The sequence below is a fragment of the Athene noctua genome, chromosome 19 (genome assembly GCF_965140245.1).
Source record: "Athene noctua chromosome 19, bAthNoc1.hap1.1, whole genome shotgun sequence".
NCBI classification, from domain to species: domain Eukaryota; kingdom Metazoa; phylum Chordata; class Aves; order Strigiformes; family Strigidae; genus Athene; species Athene noctua.
The window spans coordinates 262,312-284,638 of NC_134055.1; the positions used below are offsets into that span (position 1 = coordinate 262,312).

At 43.0% G+C, this 22,327-nt stretch overlaps 1 protein-coding gene across 4 annotated transcripts; it reads right to left on the bottom strand.

Annotated features, from left to right (window-relative positions):
• Nucleotides 1–1,922: 1,922 nt before the first annotated feature.
• KIAA0753 (KIAA0753 ortholog) lies at nt 1,923–22,309 on the bottom strand. Of its 4 annotated transcripts, none has more exons than XM_074922534.1 (17): nt 21,915–22,309; nt 21,496–21,637; nt 19,060–19,672; nt 17,515–17,621; nt 17,169–17,231; nt 16,124–16,339; nt 14,730–14,940; nt 13,217–13,413; nt 12,145–12,290; nt 11,489–11,578; nt 11,237–11,324; nt 10,738–10,797; nt 9,755–9,928; nt 8,619–8,700; nt 5,697–5,817; nt 5,317–5,541; nt 1,923–3,502 (listed from the first exon to the last, which is right to left on the bottom strand). In XM_074922534.1, the coding sequence occupies exons 2-17, from the start codon at nt 21,583–21,585 to the stop codon at nt 3,385–3,387; spliced, it is 2,601 nt and encodes an 866-aa protein (XP_074778635.1). In that variant the 5' UTR covers nt 21,586–21,637; nt 21,915–22,309; the 3' UTR covers nt 1,923–3,384. The 4 variants fall into 4 exon arrangements, with proteins under 4 accessions (XP_074778635.1, XP_074778636.1, XP_074778634.1 ...); XM_074922535.1 differs by having other exon boundaries at nt 9,755–9,925; nt 13,217–13,416; XM_074922533.1 differs by having other exon boundaries at nt 13,217–13,416.
• Nucleotides 22,310–22,327: the final 18 nt, after the last annotated feature.

Here is a 22,327-nt window from a genome sequence, read left to right on the forward strand (position 1 = left end):
GAAAACTCTGAAGTTCTTCCAGGACATACCTTGAGCAGATGTAACAAAGCAGATCTTCTTTCTGTTTGGCTGGTAACTGACTGCTGCGTACATCATGAACAGAGCTGATTTTCCTACTGCTGGTGAATCAGTTCTCAAAAGGAAACCCAAACCAAAAAACCCACCTCTTTATCCTGGAAGGAAGGTAGTCCACAAAGCAGCAGGATGTGCAGAAAGTCAGCCTGCAGGAGTAACCCAGGGACAGAGCAAACCGAAGAGAAGAAAGGAGTTCAGTGATGCTCTTGCACTGACATTAACGGATGTTGAATTAGGTCCAGCATTAGCAGAGAAAAGTGGCTCTCCAAAGCAGGGGCAGAGCAAGCACAGTTGCCATAACTACCTCACTCCCAGCAGCATGCTGACTCCATTTCTACAGTTAAATATTTACAGAGCAGACTGCGTGTTTTCGGAGAGTGCCAGGGCGCAGCGCTGTCTCTGGGGTCCTCACAGAGGGTTTCCAGTCGCCCCCGGCCCAGCCTCCCTGCTCCCCATCGGGGAGCAGGAGCACGGCTGCCCCAGGAGGGGGGACAAGGCCCCTGCGGCCCAGGCTGGGAGCGGCTGCACCAGCGGGGCAGTCCCACAGCACAGAGCCCCGCCGCAGAGCCCGGGCACAGCCAACCCCGCGCAAGGCAGCCGGCCCGAGCCAGGCCCGGGCGAGTCCGAGGAGCAGGGTCAGGGCACAGCTCCCGCCAGGACCCGCCACAGGTTCCTCGGTGCACCCAGGGCACGGCCCTGCCCTCGCACTGAACGGCTCCATGTGCTTCTACCAGCCATCCCCTGAGCACCCCAAACCACCTGGCAGCTCCGATTCTACCTCTGCTACATGACTGCAGCAACTGATACTTGCTGGAGTCATCCACACATCTACAGAACCACTGAATTCCTTCATCCTGTTTTTGCTTCATCCCCCTCACAGCTCTGACACCAAAGCAGCTTGCCCATCAAGAGAAAAACTTGCCACCAAGAAAAAGACTTGCCATCCAGAAAGACAGGCCTTCAAAGATCTTACAGTGAAACCCAGTTCAGACCCATGGAAGTGGATCCTCCCAACGCCAGGTCGAATAGTATGTTTTGGACATCTAACCTGTTCCTAAAGACTTTCAGCAACAAGAAAGAGCGCAGACTCCAAGAAAATGTATTAATCACTATCTATACATTACAATACTTCTAAAATCTGAAACTCCCCCGTGACTTAGCTTTGAAGATGTATGGACTCAGATGTATGATAGTGCTTTAAATAAGTTAAGAGGGCTCGTTAGCTGCATAGTTAACAATTGCAGTGGTACTGTGGCTGCACACTCCAGCTCCATATATAGTCTCGATCAGCATACAGTGACAAGAATTATGTATGTAACGTTTATCCAGCTTGATGCCAATTTATCCCTTAGGAACAATGACATGCAGAGTCACTTTAAGATGAAGCTCTACAATTGTGAAATTTTTCAGGGTAGAAACTTCATCATTGTCCTACTTGCACGTGTAAATTCTTTAGTTAAGTTCCTTAGGAAGGACTGAGGAGTGTGAAGTCAGGGATCCTACCTAAAGCCTTCACTCTCTGCACTTTTCTGCTCCAAGGCGGCACCCAAATGCCACAAAATTTTCATCCAGAATAAAAGTTCACTTTGGCATCATCGGTCAGAGGATACCACTCACGGCACCATGGGATTTATGAAAGTATGTTTACCTCGACAGATGACCACGTTACTTTGAGGCATATGCTGGTCTGACTCTTGTAATGTTGCCAGGTACTCCCTTGGGTGCTGACTATTCCAAACAGGTTCCGAGGGAAGTTATCTTAAATTAAAACTATGTTCAGTCCCAAGAAACAAGTGTTATTAAAAAATAAAATATCTTGAAAATACTTTCACAAGCATATGTACCCATACATACAGACTCTATGGCTTTAATGTTTTGGACTTCAAAACACTTATCTCTATAATCTTAGAAATAATTACAGAAATCACACACCAGCAAAGTCACACATCAGCAGTAAAATTTACATCACTACATTTGGTGTAAATTTCAAGACAAACAAAACAGTAAACCAGGCTTCAATAAAAACAAAATTATTTTTAAAATGTATGTTCTAATTAGAGAAAAAAAAATCTTAGAAAGTTAAAATTTATTCTGATATAGGTTGAACACTACTGGACAAAAGAAATTTGTCAAAGGAGACAGACTGTCATATTGGGTTTTGGGTTACCTCAAGGACTGAATTTGCATTTCCCTAGAATATGACCACACATAATTATTACTCATTGCTTGCTCCAGACATAACCTAAACCAGTACATTGGTTACCTGAAATGAACAAGTTAATTCAGTATTGCAGAAATGCCAACTGTCCGTTGATTTTGTTGTTCTTGGTTTCAGTGGGATTCTTAAGAGTAAGGAGGGTGGGGTTGGATCACTAAATGCTGACAAAAATTGTAGTACTTTAGACGAGCTTAAGAAGAAGAGGAAGAAAATCTCCGCTTCTATGTGCTTCTATGGAAAGGTCTCAGCTGTCTGTGTGTACCGTACTGGTGATGCTCAGAGACCCAAAAGGTATGAATGACCTTCAGAAGGTGACTGCAAGAGTCCAGGCAGGCTGCTGGCCTACGAGTACAGCCAGTGCCAAGTGTTTACATCTTCTTAATGCTGTGCCCCGAGAATCCTGCCTTTGGATAGCCAGGCCCAGAACTCATCCTCAGATGTATGCTAAGCACGGTGGTCAGACAACATCCTTCTTACATGGTATGGAAGGCCCTGAACAGCAAACCAAACGGCTTCTATGCTGGTCTGCTGCATCTTGGCTTGAGAAATATCAATAATGTTTCATTTTTCTGACACAACTATCGGATATATTCAACTCATTTTACTGAGAATAAACTAAAACCCATAGCTCCCTTATAAGGTAGGTAAGTCAGATTCTCTCCATTTTGAAGCAGAAAATTGAGGCAGTACAGCTGAGTCTGTGACACTGCCTGAACCCAGTCCTCCTCCTGGTATTTTATTCTAGTAAGAGGGATCACACATAAAAATGAATGAATGAAGTAATACAGGTACACAAATGGGTTGGTATTCCCATCAAAATATATAAACTTCACCTGGATCAGTTCACTTCATTCTACTGAAGCACTGGCTAAAAAAAATAAGTCCTGATAAATGCAGTACAATAAAGTCTGAAAAGGAAAACATTATGATAATGGTTTGATAAAAACCTGAGATGAATCCTTGATAGACTTAATTCATTTGGTGAACAGAATCTCACAGATTTAAAAAAACCATGAAAAATTAGATCATCTGGTAAGACTGTTAGACTGAGGCTGATGTTGCATTTGATAATGGGGCGGATTTGAAAGCATTTAGTGTGCTGGCTGCAAAAACTCTGACGTGAACACAGCTTCTGCATAATCCTCACAAACATCCTGCAGCTCTGCCGCCACATCACAGAGGGCTTCTTCTGTCAGCTGCTCTGCAAGACTGAGGGAGAGGGAGGGAGAAAAAGAAGAGGAAAAGTTTCAGAAAGTCAGATTTCAAATTCCAGTCATCCCGTCCACTGATATCAGTGCTCTGATTTTAAAAGGGAAATACTCACGTTTTTTCATTATTTCTACTGCTTAGCCCAAGACAAGATCTGATACGTGTTCTGATATGTGTTGTATATCAGAAATTCTCTCCTCAGCCTGGCTCATAGCAGGCTTAGAAGTGTTGAGAGATCTCAATTGCTTCATTTTTTCAAACTCTTAGATACTAATCCTGCTTTGGGGATAAGAGTTAACCTACCGTGGGGCTCACCCGAACACCATTGAGGTAAATGGGAACCTTCTCACTGGTTTTAGCTGCCACTGAATCGGGCCTCACTGGGAGCAGCAGAGTTTAAGGAAAAGCGAGACGAGACCTTTCAACATTCAGCGATCCCTGGACCACAGCAGATGTTACAGGAGGGAAAACTATTTTAGCGTAAGACAACAGTTGTTTATGGGCCTCTTGAAAACGTCTCTTCAGTTCTGCTTATATTCTAAACTACCATCGCGGGGCCTGCCTCAGGCCCGCGGGTCGCAGCCCGGGAATGTTCCAGACCGTGGACCCGAGCTCACGTTAGCGGGTTATGGCGCCCTCTGGCGGCGGGGGGGGGGGGCGTCAGCGAGGCGCGGGGCTCCCGGAGGCTCCGCAGCCGGTTCGGGGGCACCACAGGCACCCGGCAAACGACAGCGGCGGGGTTCACCGGCGGGAGAGACTCGCTGGCATTTAACCCATCTCCCAGTGCCCAGCAGGTGCCAGTCCTGACCCACTCGGCCTCAGCCCCGTCACCAGGAGTGCAGTTCAGAAGGCAGCACGGCAGCGCTGAGAGCGGCCACGGCGTAGTTCAGGGGTTTAGTTCGGTAGATTCAAACACATGGTCCAGCCAGTTACTGAAACATCTGCCCAGTCACCCAGCTGGGCGAAGCACCAACACACAGCGTTACCTGCACACACACAAGTCCCCTCAAATAGCGCAGGACCCGCTCCCAAAACACCAATGCAGACAGCAAATGTTACTCAAACGAGCTGTATCACCAATTTCAATGCTACTGCATTATAAGTGTCTGCAGAAGTTTAAAAACTCTTGGCAATTAAGGCTGATGTCCAATCTGCCAATACAGACAATTATGGCAAACCAATCCATCTACAACCACTGAAGTTAGATTTTGTAATTCTGTCTTAATACTACAGAGTTTTCTTTCGTTTCTCTCCTCCCACAGCCAGAAGTCTTCTGATTTCCCCTCTGCAGGGAATTAACGGCCCCTCTATGCCAACTGATGTTGTGCCAGTATTTCTTCACCTCTGAAAGAACAGGACTAGCAAGGTTCAAGTTCAGCCTGTATTTCTGTGGGGTTTTTGGGACTGGGACTTTACAAGGCCAATGGGTGATTTCTGAAATCTATCATACATATTGAAAATGATTTCTAGGCAATTGTAGGCAATCACTCAAGAAAAGTGCAAGGAAATGCTAACGAGTCATATAATTGAGATGCTATACCTGCTGCTGAGCAATCAAAATGCTTATTCACGCGTCAGTGCAAGGGTGGGTATTTCAGCTTATACTGCCCTGCTCACTCAGCAGACACTGAGCATGTTAAAAACCCACGGACACCAAGTACCAGTGGAGAAACAGTCCAATGGCTGGCTGACTGCTTCTGGCTTTCAGTCTGCAAGTTCAATGGCCCCCTCCTCACTCCTTTCCTGAGTAAGGACAGAAAAACCTGTTCATCAGCTGATCCATTCACTTCAAAACCACAAAGATAGTCATGTACCTCTCAGCAATCTGCCAGGGATTGAAACTGCCCACCGCCTCATGAGAAATAAGCTTTAAGTGATGCTTGTATCTGCTGCTGTAATCCAAGATGCTCTGCAGCATATGCTCTGGCACAGAGAGACACACCGAGCACTCCTTCCGTAGAGAATTCCCAGCCAAGGGCTGCACAATGTCATTTCCAGTCTGCGATTTCTCCTCTGCTTCTTTGTTTTCATCAATATCACTGCAAATATAAAACAGACATTAAGCCAGAACTAGATTTTCAAGTATCTTTTTGAAGGACCAAAAAATCTCTTCAAATAGTAACTGTAATTTTCTGTAATGAAAATACTATAATGAAGACACACAGTTTAGTGTAGGGCCAAATATTCTACTTACTTGCTATCAAAAAGTTTTTCAAATAAAATGTTCATTTCTGGCTCTGTGTGTCCCATCAATTTAGTTATCTGTATTGGATGAGGAGATGTAGGTCTTTTAGCTATTGATGCAATTTGTTGTTCTAGAAGGAAGAAAATAACATTTAAAATTGTTTCTTTGAAAGAGAAAAAATGCATTTACTGCAGGTAAATCCTCACAAAGACTTTTGCTTCTTTTAACGGGAAGTTCTTTGGATAAGTAAAGTACTGAAGGTGACAAGTGCCTAAAATGTAAGTTCAACATAGGATTTCCAAGAGCTCAGTGTATTAAAGCTGAGCATTTTATAAACCCTACCGAACTTCAGTATAGATAGTTTGTTGTGTCAGTGGATTATTCTAGAGGAGAGAGAGAAAATACCACTCTAAAGCTATTGTAGCCCATTAAGCTTGACAGTAAATCCAAGACATGGAAAAAAAATCCAACAAGATTTGGGCTAAGTCTCACTGTGAGATCTTCCAACCAGTGTAAAACAACGCGGTTCCGTTAAAGTCAGAAGGGGATCAGATACTCAGCTTGGAAAAATCAGTGTAGCATCACTCTTGTACTGAGTCAAAGGGCAGGATAAGGAACAGAGCAGGGGGATGGGAACACAACAAGCGTCAGTCCTCCTTTGAGTGCTCGCTGTGTTAGGGCACGCACACCTACACGGTGTTATGAGTACATACACCTACACGGTGTTAGGGCATGCACACCTACATGGTGTTAGGGCACGCACACCTACACGGTGTTAGGGCACGCACACCTACACGGTGTTAGGGCACGCACACCTACACGGTGTTATGAGTACATACACCTACACGGTGTTAGAGCACGCACACCTACACGGTGTTAGGGCACGCACACCTACACGGTGTTATGAGTACATACACCTACACGGTGTTAGAGCACGCACACCTACATGGTGTTAGGGCACGCACACCTACACGGTGTTATGAGTACATACACCTACACGGTGTTAGAGCACGCACACCTACATGGTGTTAGGGCACGCACACCTACACGGTGTTATGAGTACATACACCTACATGGTGTTAGGGCACGCACACCTACATGGTGTTAGGGCACGCACACCTACACGGTGTTATGAGTACATACACCTACACAGTGTTATGAGTACATACACCTACACCGGTGTTAGGGCACACACACCTACACCGGTGTTATGAGTACATACACCTACATGGTTTTATGAGTACATACACCCACACGGTGTTAGGGCACGCACACCTACACGGTGTTAGAGCAGGCACACCTACACGGTGTTATGAGTATATACACCTACACGGTGTTATGAGTATATACACCTACACGGTGTTATGAGTACATACACCTACACGGTGCTAGGGCACGCACACCTACACGGTGTTATGAGTACATACACCTACACGGTGTTAGGGCACGCACACCTACACGGTGTTATGAGTACATACACCTACACGGTGTTAGGGCACGCACACCTACACGGTGTTATGAGTGCATACACCTACACCGTGTTAGAGCACTCACACCTACACGGTGTTATGAGTACATACACCTACACAGCATTAGAGCACACACACCTACATATGGGAAATGGCAAACCACTGCTTGGAACGCTGCGCCTCACTAGTGAACCGTTTCCTACTAACGTCACTTAGGTCCCTCTCAGTTAAAAAGTTAATCTGATGTGAAAAGTTAGTTATATCTTTCATCTGAAGGTCTTTACATTCACACAAGCAGGAAAAAATGTGATTAATGTGAACTGGGAGCATCCAAACTGTTTTTCTCAACGATTAAATACTTTTTGCTGAGGCACATTGGATAATAAATTCTGCACAGAAGAATCCAGATTTTCTGAGACTACAAAAATTAAACTTGCATGTATGCTGCAAGATCTAAAAACAGTATCACCATCCCTTGAAAGAAATAAGGAAAGACAAAAATCTTCTGAACTTAAGTAATTTAATATTATCTTCCGTGTACTGCCAGAAAACCTTAAACTCTCATGGCTTCATTGCTACACTAATATTTACCTAATATTTACTGCTGAACTAAGCCATTTAAACTGATAGTTTATTAAAACAAAGGAAAGAAAACTGGGGAAGCAACTATAAGATAAATATCTGCTTGCTCCTGCCTAAGCAAATCAACAGAAGGAACAAACTGAGACTGTTTCACCATACCTGAACTCAGGCTGTGAACTCTTAAGAAAAAGATTTGAATTCTTCAGCATGAAAATGATTACTGCTAAGTAATTAATGAATGGTGTTTCAAAGGAATCAAGTCAAATGAGAACACGTTAAATAGTCTTTTCAAGATTAAGATTTACAGATTTGCTGGTCCCTTTCTCAAAAATGAAGACAGGCAAGTCACGAAGAGCGTAACAAGACGACAACTGCAGTGGCTTTAGGATACCTTGGACTTAGAAAGTAAACTCACTGTCTTCTGGAGTAAATTCAAGTAGGTTAGAGATGAATAGGAGTGTATGTATGTAGGGAATGTCATCTTCACTGCACAAAAATCATTACTCACATTTTGGTAGGAAAAAATACCTAAACTAAAGAATGACAAATGCCTAGAAAAGGGACATCTGTTGACTGGAAGTGTGTGTTAAAGGTTCCTAATCCTTCGGCTAAATTGCACTAGCAGTGCTTTCCATTCAGATGCAGCCCCAGTAAAGGCAAGCACAAAATGACAGCCTGTCCTCAGGAGAGGCCCTTCCTCTTTAAAACACTGATTTTAGAACTATTTTAGAAGTAGTCCTCTCAAAGGAGCACCTACAGTAAGAAATGTGTCTGGATGGTGCTATCTGATCACTCATAATCCAATTATTTTGATTTCAAAACATCTGAGTTTAAAGATACAGATTACAGAACAAACAAGTTGCATTAAAAAGACACTTACCTGTTTCGTCTTCCTGGCCCCAGAACTGCCAATCACTGTACACAATCTGAGTGAATCTCCTGCGTACAGCCTCCTGGTATCTCTGGTTTTGAACACACAGAATTAATCAACACAAACCTAGCAGCTCAGCTGTACTAGTTATCACCCAACAGGAAGGCAGGTCATGGTCCTCCTTGCCCAAAGTAGGCTTCTTCTGCCTAGTTAACACTGCAAAGGGGTGTGGGGGTGAAATCACAGATATTCTCCTCGTTCAAAAGCCGTACTTAAAGACTCAACTTGCTACTACGATGGCAGCTGCTCCCATTTCAGACCAAGGGCAGTTCCCCAAACAACTGAAGGGCCATCAGGCTGTTCCTGCCTGGCCAGCAGCCAATTCAAAGGTGTTCCTCTGTGCCTCATAGGGGTGAGGACAGTGCCCAGCGTGAGCTTTGCTTCCGGCTTACCAACGGATCTCTAGGAGTAAATGGCACTAAACTCAGTGGTTCTAAGTTATGATAAATTTCACTGAACAGGAAGGTTGAAATGGGACTCAAACCAAAAACAAGGGAAAAGCTGATCAAAGAAAAATTTTTAGGAAAGCAATATATGAGAAAGTTCAAGCCAAGTAAATGACAACTTCTTGAATATTTACATAGAAAGATGAATAAATAAGGGCACAAATAGCCCTGTATTTGTCTGACATCCCCATGTTGCCCTGTAAAATATTTCAGATTGCCAGAATATAGTTCCTTGAGATACTTATGCTCCTAGAATACAGGGATCCTCTATCACAAAAAACAAAAAAACAAAACAAAAACCCAAGTTCAAATAGTTCCCAATCTGTGAGACAATCAACATTATCACCACATTGATTGTCCCATTCCCTTCTCCCATTCACATATGATGATCTAAGCCACAAAGTCTTGGCAAACTCAGCTCTACCAGCTCTAAAGCTAGCAATAAAACATCAGGGCAAACATTATTCTATTACACCGTTTTGCTTGGAAGGGCAAACTCCTTCCAAGTCTTTAATTTCATACACTGACCCAGTCAGACCTTGCTTCATTTATGAATGTAGATACTTACAGATATTGCAATTTATGGACAGTAAACAAGAAATTTGCACTAATGAAACCAACCAAGAGTGAAAATCTTACTTCAATTTCTTCCATTCTGTGCAACATTGACTCCAGGCTATGAGTGTCAGCCACAGGCAGAGCCTCGGTCTGGAGTCTCTCATCCTGCTCCATACTCCGTATTTCCTGAGCAGCATCTTCCAAAAGATCATCCAGTAGCTTTTCACTCAGAATATCTGCATTTGCTGCAACCTGCTATTTAAAAAAAATCCAACAAACAAACAAAAACTCACACAGTCAATGCAAGAAGGAAAGAAAAAAAACCCAAACCAACTGGGGAGAAAATGCTTACAAACTAAACATTTCTTACAGCAGCTCCTGGAAATAATCCGTTGTCTTTTCAACAGTTCTTTTCAATGAAAATCCAAATCAATTCCTGTTTTCCTTCCACCCACACAATAGGCCAAATCAATAAAAACAGCTTCATATGTTCCTACCAACAAAATCAATATGGCAAAAGCTTGCTACACAACTATGTTCCCAAGTTGAAGACAAAACTGTCACAGGTTCAGAGATCACCCAGGAATCCAAGAAAGTGAAGTGAAGGCTCTTGTCTTACAAACACTACACACACACTAACATCATACAGGAACCGCCTCACAGCAGCTCCGGGTGGTAATGAGCAAATATACAGGATGCAGGCCACAGGTATAGGTTTCAGTTGTGTCCAGTTTTACCAATTAGCCATAGTATGATGCCACTATTCATTTACCTGTGCTAGTGTATATGAAAACGTTTTTCCCCCTAAGCAAGGTTACGCATTCAAGGCCACATCAAGCTAAAAATATACAAAAGAGATGATGTTACAAAGAGCCTCCTCGTTGTTCCATATTTTACGTGCCCATACAATGACACTGTTTTAAAGATGTGGCTCATGTAAATCAAAACTGCTAAGTTTGGGAAATCAGCACTACTTTTCCGGATGCATTCTGCTATATGGCAAAGATAAAAATACATCTTAAATGTCAAACAGCTTTACTCTCTGACAAACAAACAGAATATACCTTTTTGGCTGCATGGGTTGAAAGGTGGTTTATAAATGATGAATCCTTCAAGGTGACAGTCTGTTTCAAAGGAGAGATTGATCTTCTAAATAAAATGTAAATCCTCTCATGATAATAAAGCTTTTTGTATTTAACCATTAATATTACTAGTCCAAATTTATTTAGTCATTAAATACAGGTTTATCAGAATTATTAAAATAATCTTATCAAGTCCAGTCATGTTCAGCGTGGAACCGTTATGACCATTCAGAAACAAATGAAAAAATGCATCTACCTGACAAGAAGGTAACAAAAAAAAGATTTAATGCAGCTTTGCCAAACTTCATTACAGTAAGACCCACATCTTGAAATCAAAATATGCTCTCCAAATGTCCAGAACTGTGTTGACTACATAAACGTGACTTGCATTAAGTTGAAAAGAAACTGTGTTGCCCCTTTATAAATGTTTTAGGGCTCTAAAGGCATCCTTTAAACAGTGGCATGAGCCTGACTGTACTACCTGGGTACTCTCTGAGAGAGGTTCTGAGCGCTCCCCTTCTGCCTTCTCACCTTGGTCTGCACACTGGGCTGGAGAAGCACTTTGTGACCTACACAAGACAGAACAAATGACAACGCCATTCTGAAGCTGTGTGACAACAATAATTCAATAAACCCAAACACATAAATGTACTTTTTGGGGGAGTGGTGGGAGTGGGGAGCAGACTGTATCAGATCTGACACCATTTATTAGCTCTTCAAAGTCAGTCATTACCTTAACTTTTCTGGCTTTTTTATTTCTCCTCTGCTAAGGTCAGTTAGCACCTTCACTCTTCCTGAAGTGTCTGCTTCAAGGCATGCCAGTCTTCAAAAACAAGATGGGAACACAGAGGGTTACAAAATGCACATTCTAACAACTAAGAATGAAATCATGTGATTCCTTCAGAGAGAAAATTAATACTGACTTTAAGACTATATAAAGCAGGAAAGTCTTTTGAGAACCAGGGATCTTCAGTTACGTTTCTGCTACTGGCCCACGGGCAACTCCATGGCTATCCACAAATACTGCCCGGAGCGACGAGGTCCTTGTCTCACCACGTGCACTACCCAGAACAAATCCAGCAGCTGGATCTCCCAAAACAAACTACATCCCGAGAGCCCTGCTGAATGGAGCTTAAAATAAACAAACCTGTGCTCTGCTGCCGGCTAGGACAAAGAGACCTATTTTGCCCTTCTGGAACAGGGAGATAGTACTTCCCTTCCTAACACCAGCTCCGACACCGTGTGCTTCCCCGGCACCGTGCCCGCGCAGCCCGGCCCGGGGCCCGGCCCAGGGAAAAGCACCAAGCAGTGGCTCTTCCCAGGAGTGTATAAGGGGGAGGAGAATGCAACCAGCAGGGTGGCGGGGGTTCCACCCGGCTGTGAGCATACCGCTCAGGAGGAGCCCTAAGGAGGGGTCTTCTGCTCTCCTTAGCAGGTCGTTTGTTCTCTTTTAGCTGGAAAGCTATGGTTGTCTCCTGAAATCGGGCCCGCTTCCCTTGAGGCTGTACCTTTCTTGATTTCTTGATCAGCATTCCCTTCAAGTTAACAAAATCACACGAAAAAACTTTTTTTAAAATTTTCAGAATTAGACTCTATGTTAAATCTTAATCCAAATAGAAGGTTTCCAAGGTAACATTTTATTCAGCCATGAAACTATAACATTGCCATATTTGTATTTGCTACACGGACACTTAGACTAGTCCCCTCAGCACGAATTACTGAAACGTGTAACCTTCCCTCTCACAGTCCTCCCTGACAGATAGATATGGGAGGCAGTAAAAGTTACACGTGCATACATCTGTGTTACTGTATCAGATCCGATTTTTCAAGCTGAAGGTGATACTCTAAGGAAAAAAAAAAAAGGCACTTAATAAAAAAATCCCAACTATTTGCGAAATTCAGCACTCTGAAATATCTTTAAAGAACTGCTTTGTTTGTATTACAGAACCCTCTTGCTGGTTGCAAGAAGGACTTACCAGAAACCAGAATCTGTATTGTGAAGTTTTATAATTTCTGTAATCAATGAAGTAAATCTGCCTAACTTTTATCCTCCTATTAACACTAGCAACAGCACAACATCACTGCTGAGTGCCTTTTTCATGACAGAGGACGATCAGTAAGAGGAAAATATTTCAGCTTTAATTTCAAGTTGAAAAATAACCATGCTAATTTCAAACGTGAATCTAGCTTCAGTGAAAGTCTTCCTTGCTAATTCTGTTATTCATCGTTTCTAGATGTACAGTGTGTTTCCAAGGAACAATAACAATACTTTCAAGAAACATTGGATAAAACAGTCATAACCTCTAGAAATAATGTAGGTAGATGACACAATTTATCCCCCTGTGCCTCCCAGCTCAGAATAAAAAAACTGTGAGGAAGTGCAAAGCTTGACAGTGCCTTACATTATATAACGAATCCTGGAGGACAAGTAGAAGCATAAATTATTTTATCACTTCCATACCTGTGATTTTGCAGGCAATAACACGCCTTTCTTCTTCAAAGGGCCACTTTCAAGGATGGGATCTTTTTTTACAGCTCTAGCTCTCACCAATGCATCTGTGCTTCCTTGTGAAATGGCATTTCTCTCTGGAGTAGGTGGAGCATTTTCTTCTCGGAATTTATTGTGCAATATACGAGCACAACTGTTTGCTTCTTGAACTGCTGAAATATTTGCAACATGTCAATGTTTATCTGTATCAAAAAAATAAACAAACTTTCAACCTTAAGTTGAAAGGGGCAAGAATTATCACTATTTCTACATTTGATAATTCTGTTATGCTAGGTAAACTAATCATGAACTTTTAAGCTCTACCATAATTTTTAAAAAAATCAAATAAAAAAAGAAAAAAACCACTTTGCATTTCCTGACAAGTGTTAATTAAATTGTCTTTCTTACACTGTGTCAATGAACAGGAGATTTTGGGGTTTGTGTGCATATATATATTTATATGGATATAAATATTTGAAAATCATGGGAGAGCCTTTTGGTAGTAATTGCCATATGAGGCTGTGATAACAAAACATTCTTTTTTAGGCAGCAAGACACGTGGAAACCATGAGATGCTTCTCAGTATACCGTCTCTCTGCACTGCCAAAGATGAATCCATCTCATAGAATTCTTTGCACTTACTGTTCCAGTGAAAACAGTATGAGGTATAAGAAAGACATCCCAAAGAAGAAAAATACTTAATATAGGTTATATAATAATGTGATTAGCTATAGTGGCTTTCATGAGGTGACAAAAAATACTTCGGGTGGTAAATTTATCTCACAACACCTTGATAAAGAATAAAGCCCATTTCCTTTCATATAGGAAGTAAAAGTAAACCAATTCCCAATGGCTGCATGGCAGGCTAGTAGTGGAAAAAGAAACCAGCCTTCAGCTTAACTGTCAGTGAACATGTCTCTAGGTACTGAAACAGTGATTACTGTGCAGAAGACATTAACATTAATGAACTGGCAAGAATGAAACAGAGCCACTCCTCTCAAAAGTAGAGAAACTGCACAAACCAATGAAATTCTGAGCCATGGCTTCAGCATATCTTTTCACTGCAAACAGTTAAACAGTGATAGCTTTGCTGGAGATTTACTAACAGTCAGCAACTTTGCCTTCCAAAATAATATATTTATACAGTATTATCTAGGTAGATATTTGGAAATATTCTCTATGCACCATTAATGTCAACTTGTAAACTGCCATTTAGGTGTACACTGCAGAAAAACAATCCAAGTGTAGCCAGAGTAAAAGAAATGGACAAAAATAGGAAGAACAACGTAGTTAGAGGCACATGAACCTGCAGGTCTACCATACCGTGTCAGGGGAACAGCTGAAAGGAATGCACAGCAAGGCTACGTGACTGCTTGCCACAATACGGGCTGTTACACACTGACCAACGTACGTACCGTACTGCAGAACTGAACTGCAGATGGTAAGGTAACTGATAAAAATGTATCTAGTCATTCAAAATACAAACCAGTCAAGAGACTCCTGGCAGCTGGAGGTTTTCTAGGCTCTTGTCCATGCCGACCCTTTAAGATGAGAGGTTTGTTTTCTCCTTTTGGTGATTTGAGCTGCTTTCTGGCTGGAAATGTCTCAGTGTTCCTCGGAGATTTGCCCTGAGATGCTGAAATACATTTCTTCACATTTTTTGGTGTTTGTTTCTTTTCCAGCAGTGAATCCAGATCCTGCACCAAATATTTAGAAATTTAATCACTCTCTTAGTAAATCTGATGTAATAATGAGAAGCAAATTCAAGAGATTCTGACTTTTGGAATTTTTTTGCTGTGGTTCTGGTTTTGGTTTTTCTGGTAGTGATTACTCCTGATAGCTTGTTCATGCAGAAGCTTCTTCATATTATTAACTTGAACCTTACAGAAAAAGCTTGCATTTTTGTATTTACAATTGACTCCAGCAAATTATCTGCTTATAGTATGTTCAAAAAGAAATGGATACAAAGGCTACAGACAAAAAAAAAAATAATGCCCCCACGCCTATGGTAAGACAGACAGACGCTTCATCCAATGCTGAGTCCAAACAATTCTGCCTCCTTTCCTGTTTCCAGGCAGTTAGCACTGTTACTGTTCTCATAAGCAGTTCAGAACAACAAAAATAACAACACAGCTCTTACAGTTAGAACAATATTTTAAAGGAAAAATAAATATCTTATGGCTATTTTATCAGTTGCTTTTTATTTAAATGAATTAGATACTAGTTTCATAATAGTGCAGGTTACATAGGTTCTTAAAAAATAAATCTTGCAGGTAGGAACTGCAGCAGGAAACGAGAATCAGAACTTTTCTATTACACCAACAACATGTTTTAAGACATCAGACATTACTAACAGAAGCCACCTGAAGGGCAAAGAGCTTAAGTAGCTCTTGTAGCTACAGCGTTATCTTCTGTCTGGCCAGTTCTGCACCCACCACCGTGTGTGAGGCTCAGATGCTCATCACTAGTCCTGATGCCTAAAGCATGCATCACAAAACAATAAACATGTAACTTACACCAACATATAAAAGTGCAATTCTTTCAGTCCTGAAAATGGCAAATGAATCTGAAATCAGAAACTGATGCTTTGTTACCACTATTACTGTAACCAGTCCTCGTTCTACCAGGAGAGCCAATACAGGAACAGCATCAACAGGAACAGCAGCAGGGAGCTTCCATGTTTAGAATGCAACTCTATTTTAGACCACCATTATGTAGGAACATTAGAAACATATTTATACATTAGCAAATATGGCCTTTAAAAATAAAAAAACCCAACAGTAAGATATTCTGCCATTTCATTAACATAGAACATAGTTTGCAGATTCATATTTCACTGCATCTTTTCTGCCTTAGTAAAAACAAAATGTTTTTTCCTACCTCAACTTGCAGCAAAATATCTATGATAATGTCAGAAATGGAAGAATCCACTTCCAGTTTGGCAGAACAGAGAGACAGTTGTCGGATGAGACTGCCCAGTTCCTTATAGTGGGTAGGAATCTGCTGCTCTGTCTGGTCTGTAAACTGACTGGCAAACGCCTGCAAGGCTCGTATAGCTCCCCTGTGTGCTGCCGCCAGCCGGGATACTGCTCGGGACTGGAAAGATGAAAAATAACTGCTTTAGCTATAGAAGGAATACTGATACTAATCAAAGAATTGCTGCCCACATTTCATGGAGAAACACTCGGGCTTGGGATAATTCTGATGGATATGAAGCCATTTGTGAGACAAAACCAACGAGGCATTTAAGCAATCTACTAAGGGTAGATGAGAGCGCTCCTGCCGAGCACGGCGCCGGTGTCAGGTGGAACAGCCTGGTTATGGGTTATAACCTGCTCTGATGCTTCCATCACCAGTGCCAGCAGGGACCGTAGCCACGGGCTTGGCCCTAATGTGCAACAGTTGGACAAACAGAACATTCTCCACCCTCCAGTTTTTGTTACGGAAGAAAATACAAGTGATGGAAAAGCACAAGAGAATAACTGGACAATACTGGCCAAACAGCAGGTGTGATCTCAGTGGTACCCTTCTGGAAGATGCTGGGCAGAGGAGAGAATCAGGAGGTGGGTAAGACTGAGTGACATCAACAGGAAGTTAAAAAAGTAGCCAAGAGTAGAGCACAGCGTTATTCAGAAAAGGAAGTGGAATGAGAAGGAATTAGAAGCCCCATAAAAGCAGCAGCAGACCAACAGCCTTCCTCTCCAGTTTACTGCAGACAGAGAAGAACGGAGGAGAAGAGAGAAGCAGCAAAGGCAGTATCAGAGCAAGCGAGACATACGTGTGTGAGAATAAGATGAAAAGCACAAGATACAAAGAAAATCTCCCTCTGGAGAGGGCTCAGGTGTACCCTACACAATCAAACTCAACAGCCAGAAAACTTTCCATTAAGAAGTTACTCACAGCCTGGAGGATAATTACATCTTACCTTTTTAGTATGTTTGATTTTATGAGGACTCAGTTTCTCTAAATCATCCTGTATTTCTTTTACCTGTTCATCAAGAAAGGAGAGAGATAAAGTCACTCAGAATTAGCTCTACATCTATAAATGAACAATTAATCTTCACTGTAATGTCTGAGTGAAAGTCCAAATTTTCCAAAGGTGATGCTCCTCTCTCTGTCCAGTCATGAGAGAAATTAGTCACACCATAAACTAGAATGCCATGGAAGTTCAGAGATAACCTGATCAAATTTTTCTTGTTTCAGTTAATTTCTGTCAAATTCATCACAATAAACTTGCTACTATACATCCAATTTAAAGTGCTGGTTCCTACCTGTTGTTGGAGTACATACAGCATCCGAGCTGACCGTGCAGCTTGTTTCTGTCTCCTACTGTAAACTTGTTGCTCTTTATCAGGATCTAAAATTTCTTTCTCTCTCCCTAAAAAGCAAGAAATGTAAAGTTTTATGTCTTAATTAACCTCTGAAAATCCCAATTAAACCATGATAACAAACATAATTTAGTAATAAGCTCTTTCGTGCAGAACCAATACACAATGTACCCCTGGCAGGGTTCAAGGCCAGGTTGGACGGGGCTTTGGGCAACCTGGGCTAGTGGAAGGTGGCCCTGCCCGGGGCAGGGGGTGGCACTGGATGGGCTTTGAGGTCCCTTCCCAAACCATCCTGTGATTCTATGATATATTTTGCAGGGCTCCACTGAGCAGAAATGCAAGCTAGTAATTTTAACTCTACCATGTTTCTATTTAAAATTTGCATTCTTATGCAACAGCTTATTAGTTATACCTTACAAAATCATGTGACCTCTTAGTTTTATGAGAAGTTGCAGCTAAAGCACTCACAGTTAGGAATGGTTAAACCTCTGGCTAGTTATGCAAAAGAACCAGTGCAGTATATACTGGGGCTGGCTGGGATGGAGTTAGTTTCATTCACAGCCATCAGTACAGTGGTGGTTTGGATTTATGAATAAAAACCACACCCCTGCTTTGGCTGTCGCTGAGCAGTACTTGCACAGCACTAAGGCTGCCTCCTTCTCCAACGATGCCCTGCCACGGGTGGGCTGGGGCTGTGCAAGCAGCTGGGAGGGGACACAGCCAGGGCAGCTGACCCCAGCTGATCAAAGGGATGCTCCATGCCATGGGCAGAAATAAAAAAAATTGAGGTTTTGGGGGGAAACTGCTCACAGACTGGCTGGGCATTGGGTTTACTTGTGGGAGGTAGTGAGCGATTGCCTTTGCATCACTTGTTTTAGGTTTTTTCTTTCTTCTTCCTCTTTCCTTCCCTTACTAAGCTATCCTTATCTCAGCCTGTAAGGTTTCTTGCTTTTAATCTTTCTATTCGCTCCCCTGTCCCACCAATGGGGAAATGAGCCCAAGTGTGTGACACTTTACAGCCAACCAGGGTGAGCCCACAACACAGTGTCAGGAAGCACATTAATCGTGCTGCTGCACTGCCATAAAGCAGGTGAGTCAGACTGTGAAATGAATTTCTACCAGCTGTTACCCCCTTTCTCATCACTGATAAGATTGTGGTTAATTACGATACTTATTTTTGCGGTCTGACTATCTAGCCAGTAGGCCTATAGACACCAATATTTTTTTTCACCTGTGTTATTAAATAGCCTATCACTGATTTGCTGTCATTGCAGGTTGGACTGGAACTCACCACAAACACTTGGTGATATTAAACCTTGCTATTGCTTAACTGGCCAGCCATTCCAGCTTTTGTCTACTTTTGAAAAAAGTAGATGGTTCTCAAAAATCCAGAACTGAATATGGATTCTAATTCAAGCAAAAAAACAAAAAGAAAAACAAATCAACAATTGTACATTTATATAACATAATTATTGTTCAGTCTTACACCTTTTTTAGTCAGTTCTTCAATTTTCTGGACATAGCTCCTCAATTCCTTTTGCAGCCGTCGGACTTCCTGCGTACTTTTATCTTCTTTTTTATTTACATTTGGCTTGGGGTGAGGTTCTGTGTCATGGGTGGGTAGAGAGTCAAAACCAGCTGGTCTTAGCTTCCCCTTATTTAGTGTGTAGAGATAAACTTTAGCACCAGAGGTGGTAGTCTCCACTTTGGAAGGCTGACCGAGTTTCTGCTGATATTTCAAGCAAGTTTGAGACTTCAGTGCACTTTTATTTTCCGGACTTACAAATACTTCAGTCTTCTGCTGTTGTGACTTCTGTGCCAACAATGGTTTATTGACAGCATCTCCAAACACTTGCCATTTCACTTGCTCTTCAAGATGTCTTCGTTTTATGTCCCTTTTGGCTAGCTGAATAGCCAACTTAAGTCTCTCTTCAGATATCACTGAAAACATGCCAGAGCTTCTTATGCTGGGGTCCTCACTTCCATCTAGATTCTTCTGATCACCGGGTGCCTTCAGTTTTTCTATTATAATTGGACGGGGGTTAGAGAATCTGAGAGCCAAGTTCTCTGGGACTGCAGGCACATTTCTATTAAACTGGAGCTGCTCCAAAGTGTAAAAAAAAAAAAAAGCTGATGTTACACAGAACACTTTACACAGTAAAGAAAATGGATCTTCTTTCATATTAGAATGCTTTGTCATGATGGTACTTCATAGAATCACAGAAAAATTTGGGTTTGAAGGGACCTTAAAGATCATCCAATTCCAACCCCCCTTCCACTAGCCCAGGTTGCCCAAAGCCCCGTCCAACCTGGCCTTGAGCCCTTCCAGGGAGGGGGCAGCCACAGCTGCTCTGGGCAGCCTGTGCCAGGGCCTCACCCCCCCACAGGGGAGAATTTCTGCCTCAGATCTCATCTAAATCTCCCTCTGACAGTTTAAAACCGTCACCCCTCGTCCTGTCCCTCCCCCCTTCCCGCAGCCCCTTTCAGCCCTGGGGGGCCGCTCTAAAGTCTCCCCGGAGCCTTCTCTTCTCCAGCTGAACCCCCCAACTCTCAGCCTGTCCTCACAGGGGGGGCTCCAGCCCCCCCAGCATCTCGGTGGCCTCCTCTGGCCCCGCTGGAGCAGGTCCGTGTCCTTCTGCTGTTGGTGCCCCAGAGCTGGACCCAGCCCTGCAGGGGGGTCTCCCAGAGCGGAGCAGAGGGGGAGAATCCCCCCCTGGCCCTGTGCCCACCCTGCTCTGGGTGCAGCCCCGCACACGGGGCCTTTCTGGGCTGCCAGCGCTCGGTGCTGGCTCACGGGCAGGTTTCCACCCACCAATCCCGCAAAGTCCTTCTCCTGGGGGCTGCTCTTAATGCATGCAAAGCATTCTGTCCATTCAGACAAATGCCAGTATCCAAAATTAAGAATGATTTTGTTCATCGTGTAAATAACATTAGGCACTTATCTGTAACTTAGGGTGGACACCATAGGAAGTATACACACACACACACTGAAAAATCTCCTCCAAAGTGACTGGGCTATGGACAACAAATGGCTTTATGAATATTTTTTCTAAGAGTTCTGACAATGAAATTAATGAGTTATAACAACAATAACATTAGTAATATATATGGCAGTAATATAAATATTATACTGATTTAGAAAGGCATTACTAAATTTACAAAGGTAACAGAAGAAGAAATGATGAAGGAGATGCATGATGAAGGAGAAATGGAAAGCTGAAACATGGGACCAGGTTCTGTTTCCATGTACTAAAGTAAGTGATAAAGATACTGTATTGATTTAGACTGGGATAGAGTTAGATTTCTTCACAGTAGCTAGTATGGGGCTATGTTTCAGATTTATAATGTAAACAATGTTGACAGTGCACTGATGTTATTGCTCAGTTATTGCTGAGCAATGTTTTAGTTACTGGCAAGCAATAAAAGCTGTGGGGAAGGAGAAGGAAGGGGGGGATGTTTGGAGTGGTGGCGTGTGTCATCCCAAGTCACAGCTACACATGACAAAGCTGTGGAAATGGCTGAGCACCTGCCTGCTGATGGGATGTAGTGAATGAATTTCTTGGTTTGCTTTGCTTGTGCATGCAGCTTTTGCTTTACCTATTAAACTGTCTTTACCTCAGCCCATCGGTTTTCACACTTTTACCCTCCAATTCTCTTGCCCATCCCACTGGGAGCCTGAGCGAATGGCTGTGCTTAGCTGCCTGCTGGGCTTAAACCACAGACAGGTGAATAATGTTTACAGATGTAGTTTCTGATCTACACCCTTGCGAAAGGATGGTGTCAAGATTACGTGTGACAGCATCAGGAAAGCAAATATGAAGAACTGACACCAACGGGCTATCTCAGGAGGTGGGTCATAATCATCTTTTTGTAACAATCACAAATGAAAACCAATTCAGCATCGCTGCATAAGTCAAATCATACCTGTGTTTGCAAAGACTTTGCTTCATTCCTGTACAGCTGGGTAGTGAACGCAAACGTGGCATCAGACATGGTTGGGTTGCTTGGTCCCATCACATTGGCTTGACGCTCAAAATCTGGCAATTTGTCCTTTTTTTAATTACAACTATGAACATAAGAAGAATCATACATTATTTCCGCCCCTCAGGAGCGATCCCAGGGCTGGTGTGAATAACACCTAGAGAGCCAACCTGAGGAGGCATGTAGAGATGGAAAACGTGCCACGTGTACTCACACAGCTGGTACACAAAACAGAGAGCACAATCCCACCATTTAAGGCATAATTTACAATTTATATCCTCCTTTTACACACCCCACGGAGAGCTGAGGAGCACCATGATGGACTACGAGGCTCACGCTACAACTTGTAGGGTCTTACTTACCCAAAAGGGAAATGGGGCGCTGCAGCGGTAAGGGAGCGGCAGGACAGCCTCGGGCAGAGCTCGGGAGGATCAGTGTCACAGGAAAATAGATCGACCAGGAGTTCTTCAGAGAGAAGGATTTAAAATAAGAGCGGTGTGTGGAGACGGCCAGAAACTTCCCTCTCCTTCTCCTGCCTCTGAGACTTAGAAAGGGAGCGGGATGCAGCGCATAACGCTGTTCAAACCGTCTGTCGCCACTCAACTACCGACCGCGCCCCGGGTCGCGCCCCACCGCCGCCGGTCACGACGCTCCTCGCACCCCGGCCCTGTCGGCGACTGCTCCCCGCGCCGCCGGTACGGACGGGCGGGCCAGGCCTGGCCGGGGCCTACCGGGCCGCCGTTCAAACCCGCTCCGGGCAGCCGCCGCCGCGGAG